This window comes from Lactuca sativa, chromosome 6 (assembly GCF_002870075.4).
Source record: "Lactuca sativa cultivar Salinas chromosome 6, Lsat_Salinas_v11, whole genome shotgun sequence".
NCBI classification, from domain to species: Eukaryota; Viridiplantae; Streptophyta; class Magnoliopsida; order Asterales; family Asteraceae; genus Lactuca; species Lactuca sativa.
This window is the reverse complement of record NC_056628.2, coordinates 13,046,187-13,055,151: the sequence shown is the minus strand read 5'-3', so window position 1 is coordinate 13,055,151 and position 8,965 is coordinate 13,046,187. Positions and strand designations below refer to the sequence as shown.

The following is an 8,965-nucleotide window of genomic DNA, read 5'->3' as shown; positions in this document are numbered from 1 at the left end:
TCTGTGAGGGTGGAAGGCAGCCGCATAATTAGTTGCGAGGGTGGCAGTCGGTCGCGCAGAACTTGTGCGGGTGGGGGAGCCGGCCGCGCGTAACAATCAGATTGCATCCCATGTTGGGGTAATTTAGAACTCGGTATCTTCGCTGCTGGGGGTCGGTAGTGCAACGGCTGCACGGGTACCCGCGCAAAGTGCAGATTTTTGGCATTTTTCAAACTTCACCAAGATCATTGCTAGACTTCAATATGCTTATTTTTAGACCAACTTCAAGCTTAGAAACACCCAAAACTTCAAGCGAAGATTATTTATTTACAATGAATTTATTTAATGTCTTTGCCAAGACATAGTCCCGCCTCTGTCAATCTTTGTAATTCGGATTTTCCAATGTTATGTTGTCAAATTCCCCTGTGTCAAAGCCTTCATAAAATGGTTTCAAGCGATGCTCGTTCACTTTGAATATTTGATTTGTTTCCAAACTTTTAATTCCGACCGCACCGTGATCAAACACTTTTATAACAATAAAAGGTACGTGTCATCGAGATCGCAACTTTCTCGGGAATAGCTTTAAGCGTGAATGATAAAGGATAACTTTTTGGCCCGGAATAAAATGCTTACGAGTGATGTGCTTGTCATGAAACACTTTTGTCTTATCTTTGTAGATGCTTTCGTTTTCATAAGACTCGTTCCTGAACTCTTTTATTTCTTGAAGTTGCATTTTTCGGTGCTTTCCACTTTCTTCAAGATTGAAATTACACTTTTTAACCGCCCAATATGCCTTGTGTTCTAATTCCACTGGTAAATGACAAGACTTTCCATAGACGAGGCAGAATGGAGACATACCAATTGGAGTTTTGTAGGCGGTCCGATACACCCACAATGCATCTTCTAACTTCAAGCTCCAATATTTTCGTGTAGTGTTGACCGTCTTTTCAAGAATTTGTTTGACTTCTCGATTTGACACTTCGGCTTGGCCGTTTGTTTGCGGATGATAAGCGGTTGATATCCGGTGTGTGACACCATATCTCTTCATCATGGCTTCCATCATTTTATTGCAAAAATGAGTGCCCCTATCACTCACCAAAGCTCTCGGTACACCATATCTTGCGAAAATGTTTGACTTCAAGAAGTCAATTACAGTTTTAGAATCATCATGCCTTGTAGCCTTTGCTTCCACCCACTTTGAGACATAATCAACCGCCAAGAGGATATCAGTGTAACCAAAAGAAACGGGGAATGGGTGCATGAAGTCAATTCCCCATACATCAAAGATCTCACAAATGAGGATGGGGCTTTGAATCATTTTGTTTTTCATGGATATGGTGCCCATTCTTTGATATCTATCACAACTCTTGCAAAATAGATAAGTATCTCTTGACATTGTTGGCCAATAGAGTCCACATTCGAGCACCTTTCGCATGGTTTTTTTTACCAAAATGTCATCCGCATGCATACTCGTGGCAAAACTTCAAGATAGACTCGACCTCATTTTGGTGAACATACCTCCGTATTAGTTGATCCGGACAATGTTTCCAAAGATAAGGGTCGTCCCATACGTAGTATTTCGAATCACTCTTCAACTTGGCCTTTTGGTGCTTAGTAAACGCGTGGGGAATTTGTTTCGTAACCAAGTAATTCACAATATCCGCATACCATGGAATAGTGTTTGAAATGTAGAGGAGGTGTTCATCCGGGAATTCATCAAGGATGGGAGAAGAAGAATCATCAATATTCAACCGCCTTAAGTGATCCACAACTAGGTTTTCGGCACCACTTTTTTCCTTTATCTCAAGATCGAATTATTGTAAGAGAAGAATCCACCGAATCAACCGTGGCTTGGCATCTTTCTTGGTCATGAGATATTTCAATGCGACATGGTCGGAGTACACAATCACTTTTGTCCCGAGAAGGTATTTCTGGAATTTCTCCAATGCAAATACAATAGCTAGAAGTTCCTTCTCGGTGGTGGAGTAATTGGCTTGAGTGTTATCCAAGGTTTTGGAGGCGTAGTAGATAACATGTGATGCTTTGCCCTCCTTTTGACCTAAAACCACTCCAATAGGAAAATTGCTTGCGTCACACATAATTTCAAAAGGAAGTTCCCAATTTGGAGGTTGGATTATTGGAGCAGATGTGAGCAAGTCTTTGAGTTTGTCAAAGGCTTCTTGGCAAGCAACATTGAAGTCAAAATCAACATCCTTTTGGAGAAGGAGACACATCGGTCGCATGATCTTCGAGAAATCTTTAATAAATCTTCTATAGAATCCCGCATGACCCAAGAAAGATCGCACTTCTCTAACACATGTTGGGTAAGGAAGGGTTTGGATGACATCAATTTTGGCTTTATCAACTTCAATTCCCTTTTTGGAGACAATGTGACCCAAGATGATGCCTTGATTGACCATAAAGTGACACTTTTCAAAGTTTAACACCGACTTTTTCTCAATGCACCTTTTCAAAATCTTCTTAAGATTATCCAAGCATTCTTCAAACGAATTGCCATACACTGTGAAGTCGTCCATGAATACTTCGATTATATTCTCAACATACTCGGAGAAAATGCTCACCATGCATCTTTGGAATATGGCGGGGGCATTGCATAATCCAAATGGCATCCGCTTGTAGGCAAACTTGCCAAAGGGGCATGTGAATGTCGTCTTGTCTTGATCTTTGGGGGAAACGGGTATTTGATGAAAACCCGAGTATCCACCGAGTAAACAATAATGCGATTTGCCTGCCAATCTCTCGAGCATTTGGTCAATGAAAGGAAGAGGAAAATGATCTTTTCGTGTGCTTGAATTTAACTATCTATAATCAATGCATACCCTCCATCCATTTTGAACTCGATTGGGTACCATTACTCCTTTGTTATTCTCAACAACTGTGATTCCCGTTTTCTTGGGAACCACTTGGACCGGACTAACCCATTTGGAGTCAGAAATCGGGTAAATCATGTTCGCATCAAGGAGTTTGATTATTTCTTTCTTAACAACTTCCATCATGGGAGGATTTAATCTTCTTTGAGATTCTCTTCTAGGTTTACAATCATCTTCCATGAGGATCTTGTGAGTGCATATATTAGGACTTATCCCCTTGATATCCGCTATCGTCCATCCCATTGCCTCTTTATGTTCTTTCAAGAATTCAACCAATTGATTTTCTTCAAAGTCTTTCAATTGAGAGGAGATGATCACCAGAAGAGTTTCATCTTACCTAGATAAACGTACTCCAAATGACTAGGCAAGACTTTCAATTCAAGTGTGGGTGGTTGGATTATTGAAGGGGGCATCTTGTTTGGAGAATGAGATAAGGAAACTTGAGAAACATCTTTCTTTGTGGAATTTTTAACTTCTAAAGTCTTCACGATCTCTTCAACTTCAGAGTCCAATATGTACATATCCAATGTTTTCTTCAAACTTTCACAATCAAGACTTAAGTTGAGCACCATTTCCAAAATATCTCCTTGTGATAACTCGAATAGTTCTTGGGTGGTTGGTTCAATAACATCGACCTGATACAATGGAGAAATATTGCTAGGATACCTCATTGCTTCAAAGATGTGGAAGTGAATGGTCTCTCCATCGAACTCCATAGTGATCTTCCCATTATGGACATCGATTATCGTGTGGGAAGTATTCATAAAAGGCCTTCCAAGAAGGATCATGGAAGACTTGGAAGGGGTCTTCTCTTCAAGGTCAATGACATAGAAGTCCGCAGGAAATACTAGTTGATTGACTAGCACTAGTACATCTTCCAACACGCCCCTTGGAAATACATTTGACTTGTCCGCTAATTGAATGATAACTCCGGTTTCTTCCAAAGGTCCAACATTGAGAGATTGAAAAACTGAGTATGGCATGACATTGATTGATGCTCCAAGATCTAGCATTACACTTTCGACACGCAAATCACCAATGGTACAAGGGATTGCAAACATGCCCAGGTCCTTGCACTTAGTTGGTAATTTCTTTTGGACAACCGCGGATACATTTGAATTGACTTGGATCTTTTCATTTGCCTTAAACTTCCTCTTATTGGTGCACAATTTTTAAGAAATTTGGCATAGCGCAGAATTTGCTTTATGGCATCCAATAGTGAAATGTTGATTTGAACTTTGCGGAAAGTCTCAAGAATTTATTTTTCTTCCTCTTGTTTCTTTGAAGAAGCCAACCAGGATGGAAAAGGTGGTGGTATGACCAATGGTTTGATGGGTTTGTTGGAAGATTCCGGTTGATCAACGTTTGGCACAACCGGTTCCTTTGGAAGAGCTACAACTTTTGAAGGTTCAACAATGATGACTTCATCTTCTTCTTCTCTTGAAACTCTTTTAGGGTTGCTTTCTCCAAGTGTTTTCCCACTTCTTAAAGTTATTGCACTCACATTGGGGTTCTTCTTGGTTTGAGATGGAAGTTTTCCCTTTTGTTCCATCTTGTTGAGAGCGGTAGCTAAGTCTCCGATTTGTGCTTGAATGTTTGAGAGGGTATTCTTGGTCTCTTGTTGATATTGGCTTTGGATTCGAGCAAGAGAAGTAACGAGTTCTTGAAGGCTCATTTGATGGTTACCACTTGATTGGCCTTGTTATGGAGGTTGTTGGTAATTTGGAGGGTGAAAAGAAGTTTGTGGATATGGAGGTTTTTGGGAGGGGTATTGTGGATGTTGAGGTCTCATCAAAATGTTTGGTGGATTTTGCTTTGGTAGGTATGGGTTGTTTGGGTTATTCCTCCAATTGGGGTTGAAATTGTTTTGAAATCCCATGGGTCTTGGTTTGTAACATCCAGATTCCCAGGTATTATTTTATTCCTTTTATTTGTGGGTGTTGTGAAGAGACTCGGTGAGTTGGGGTCTAAACTCGCCGAGTAGGATCGCAGTTGTGCACACGGGTTCGCGTCTGGACTCGGCGAGTCCAAGGGTGGACTCTGCGAGTCCACGCTGTTTAATGAAACCCAAATTTCCAAGGTTTGGGACCTATTTAAAGGCCATTATGGCCGTCCATTGCGGCTACCACACCCCATAGAGAGTCCTAGATCGCTTGTGAGGAGAAGAAAGTCCATTGTTGATCATTTGTTGATGAAATTTGAAGGAGAAGGTGTCCAAGGAAAAAGAAGGCTGAAGGAAGTGCAAATCTAGTGTCTTCAGAGATCAAAGGCTTCATATTAAGGTATTCCTTCGGACCTTCTCCAGTGTTGGGTGTTGATTCATAGAGTTAGGGTTTTTAAACCCTTTAGAAGAAGATTATGTAGAGTATTTAGTCCCCTTTTCGAGTTTGTGCTTTGGATCTGGACTCAAAGAGGTCCAGAGACCTTAACCCTTGGAGCTTTATGATCCATTTTGGAAGTCATGAGCTTAGAATGTCATTTTTGGGGCTAAATCACCATTTTTGACCATTTCTATGTTATATGTGTGTCAAGGTCCGAACTTTACGTGATTATCATGCTTGGGGAGGCCAGATCTATGATTGTATGGAACAGATCTGACCTCAGGAGCTGTATAGAGTTTGTGCATGGCATGAACTTGCCGAGTCCGAAGAACAGACTCGGCGAGTAGTATGAAGATTGCCCGTTAATCACTAAGTGAGTGGACTTGCTGAGTTGGGGTATATCTCAATGAGTCGGGGAGAGTTAGGGGGGACTGAGTTCAAGTGGAACTCGCCGAGTTGTTCTTGAGACTCGACGAGTTGAGTCAGGGTGGCCCCTTGATTCATGCCAGGTGGAACTCGTCGAGTTAGGGGAAGAACTCGACGTGCCAAGAGAGGGATTAAGAGAGTCAGTGGACACGTGTGGACTCGCCGAGTTGCCCTAGTGCACTCGACGAGTCGGGTCAAAGTTTGACCGTTGACTTTGTTGACTCTTAGGTTTGAGTACAGTTGTATTTATGAGAGTATTTACTTTGTGTGATTAGGCGAAGGCAAGATCACATTTCTTCCGAGACAGATACTTATCGAGACCGCGAGGTGAGTCTTCTCACTATACGTTACCTAGAGTGGAATATTTGTGTGGACCAGAGGGTATTATGTGCTAGGTATAAGATTATGTGTTATGTATTATGTGTATGTTGTATGATGTTATAGACCGAACCGAAGGGTCCGACGATACAGACTGGGCCAAAGGGCCCAACGAGCTATGACCGGACCAGAGGGTCCAACAATCTACGAGACTTGGGGGTCCCGCTGAGACACATCGACCGGAGGGTCGTATTATAGCCTCGAGTGGCGTATGTGTTGTATGTGGTATTTTGGGGAACTCACTAAGCATTTATGCTTACATTTGATGTGTGATGTGTTTTAGGTACCAGTGATGAGTGCGGGAAGGCGTTGGCATGATTCGTACACACTTGGGCAGTTTATGTTTTAGATTCTGGGGAGATGTTTTTGTGATAAATACATTTGATACAATATGTTTGATGTTATTTTGTGAGTAAATGAATGTTTTGAAAATGAAAAATTATTTTGAAAATTTACGTTGTTACAAGTTGGTATCAGAGCCTTGGTTTGAGGGATTCGGATGCATCTTCGGGCGTATCTGAACTCAAACTGAGGATTTGAGGAAATTTTTATAATGAATTAAATTTTTTGAAAAGAGTAAAAAGAGTTTTGAGACAAACAGAGTAAAGCCGTATGTATGATCAGCCAGCGCCCGAACGGTGAATCCCCAAAAGTACCCTTACATTATGTGTTATGAGATATGTTATGTTACATTATGCATGCTAGAGTAGGCTAGGTATACATATTAGGACTAGAGTGGCCTGATTTGTGATGCCTTAGCCTAGGAGATTTCTGCTGCTGAGATGCTTTGAGAGCGAGTAGATAGCAGTTAGGAGCTCATGAGAATAGAGTACTTGTAATCCAAGATCCAAGGAGGAGGACTTGGAGTGAATGCTGATGCAGTGTGGTCAGTAGTATTAAGCCCGTACTACTGAAGACACCGGATCAGTGAGCATTCCAAGTAAGAATCTTTTGGACAACGGAGGACAAGTAGGGTTGCGTCATTGAGTATGTGTATGCTCGATCGAGTCTCTGATAAATTTTGTTGTATTTCAGAGGCATCATGGTTGGGACTCGACACACACTTGAGAGCAGTGGTGTCAGCGACGAGGAGATCCGTCGGATGATTCATGAGGAGGTGGCCGCTGCCATCCGGGCTGAGATTCCTGAGATGTTTCGGGACATCAAGACCATGTTGATTGAGACTTTTGATGAGCGGTATGCGGCGCTGACTGAGGCTGTTGCAGCTGCAGTTACTGCTGTTGTTGCTGCTGCCAGACCTCAAGGGGGTGACTCGTTGTTGTTCCGGGAGTTCAGCAACACGAAGCCACCAGATTTCGACGGGACGCAGGACCCGATTTCCGCTATGAGGTGGATCTCCGACATCGAGGGATGTTTTTATTTGTGTTCTTGTCCAGAGCACTTGAGGGTTCGGTTCGCCTTGAACCAGCTCCGCCTGGGAGCGAAGGATTGGTGGAAGTTCGTGACTGCGAACTTCACTTTGGCTAAGATTTCCGAGGTGACCAGGGAGAGGTTCACCACTATGTTCAGAGATGAGTATGTTCCCCCGGTGGAGAGGGAACGGTTGATCCAGGAGTTCCTGACCCTCAAGCAGGGTACTGATTCTGTGACAGTGATCACCAGGAAGTTTCATGAGAGGGCGATGTTTTGCCCTGAGCAGGTGTCTTATGAGCGGGCTCGCATGAGCCGTTATCTGGGTGTTCTGAGGAGAGATATTCGGGAGTTCGTGGCGAACTCGACATACCGGACAATTTGTTGAGCTTCAGGCAAATGCCCGGAAGAGGGAGATTGAGTTGGAGACTCAGGCCAAGGAGGAGGCCGAGTCACAGAGGGTGGATCGGCGACTGGCTCAGTCTCAGCTGGCAGCCAAGTGCGCTAGACCCGCTGATTCGAGATCCGGAGGCGCGAAGGGCCGCATTTGTGGGAAGTGTGGTAAGAGCCACGAGGGGTCGTGCAGGGCAGGGGTATGCTACAAGTGTGGGAAGGAGGGGCATATCGCGAGGGATTGCCCCCAAGGGATTTTCGGTTTGCTTTTCATTGCAACCAGACCGGCCATCGGAAGGACGAGTGCCCGCAGCTTCTTCAGGGATCGGCACAGGGATCTGCACGTGCTGCTAGGACTACCGAGGTTCAGCCGGTGAAGGCCGAGGCCCTGAAGGCTCGTGGGAGAGCATTTTAGTTGACCGCAGAGGAGGTCCGCGCTGCGCCTAATGTTGTGGCTGTATGTATTCTCTTTTCATCTTTTATTTGAGTTGAGTTTTATGCTTATATGATCATATGCGTAGGTACTTTTCTTGTGAGTTCTGTGCCTGCTTTGGTATTATTTGACTTGGGTGCGAGTCGGTCGTTTGTTTCCATAGCATTTAGTCAGCATATTAGTACCCGTCGAGAGGCGTTGGACCGACCTATGCGAGTTTCCATAGCTGATGAGCGAGCAGTGTATGCTTCGGATGTGATTCGACGATGTGTCCTTGAGATCTTCGGTGTGGAGTTTCCAATAGATTTAGTCCAGATCGCGATGGGGGACGTGTGTGTAATAGTGGGTATGGATTGGTTGAGCCGATATGGAGCTGTAATAGACTGCGAGCGCCAATTGGTGACGATTAGAGACCCTAGTGGGGGAGTTCTTACGGTGTACGGTGAGGGTACACGACGGGGTCAACATTTTGTTCGGCCGCTAGAGCGAGGCATAGTCTATAGCATGGTTGTAGAGGATTTGTGGCATATATGATGGATGCGAGGGTTGGTTCAGAGGGACCGGAGTCAGTGAATGAGGTCCCGATAGTGCGTGAGTTTCCGGATGTGTTTCCAGAGGAGTTGTCGGGTGTGCCTCCGGAGAGGCAAGTAGAGTTCGGTATTGATTTGGTTCCAGGAGCTGCGCCTATCGCCAAGGCGCCTTATCGCCTTGCGCCTTCGGAGATGCAGGAGTTATCCTCACAGCTATAGAAGCTGCTGGGGAAGGGGTTTATC

At 44.1% G+C, this 8,965-nt stretch overlaps 1 protein-coding gene across 1 annotated transcript; it reads right to left on the bottom strand.

Annotated features, from left to right (window-relative positions):
• Positions 1-529: 529 nt before the first annotated feature.
• Positions 530-1,414, bottom strand: LOC111918823 (uncharacterized). The gene has a single exon (XM_023914448.1). It carries the CDS (start codon positions 1,412-1,414, stop codon positions 530-532), a length of 885 nt encoding a protein of 294 aa, XP_023770216.1.
• Between the last annotated feature and the right edge of the window lie 7,551 nt (positions 1,415-8,965).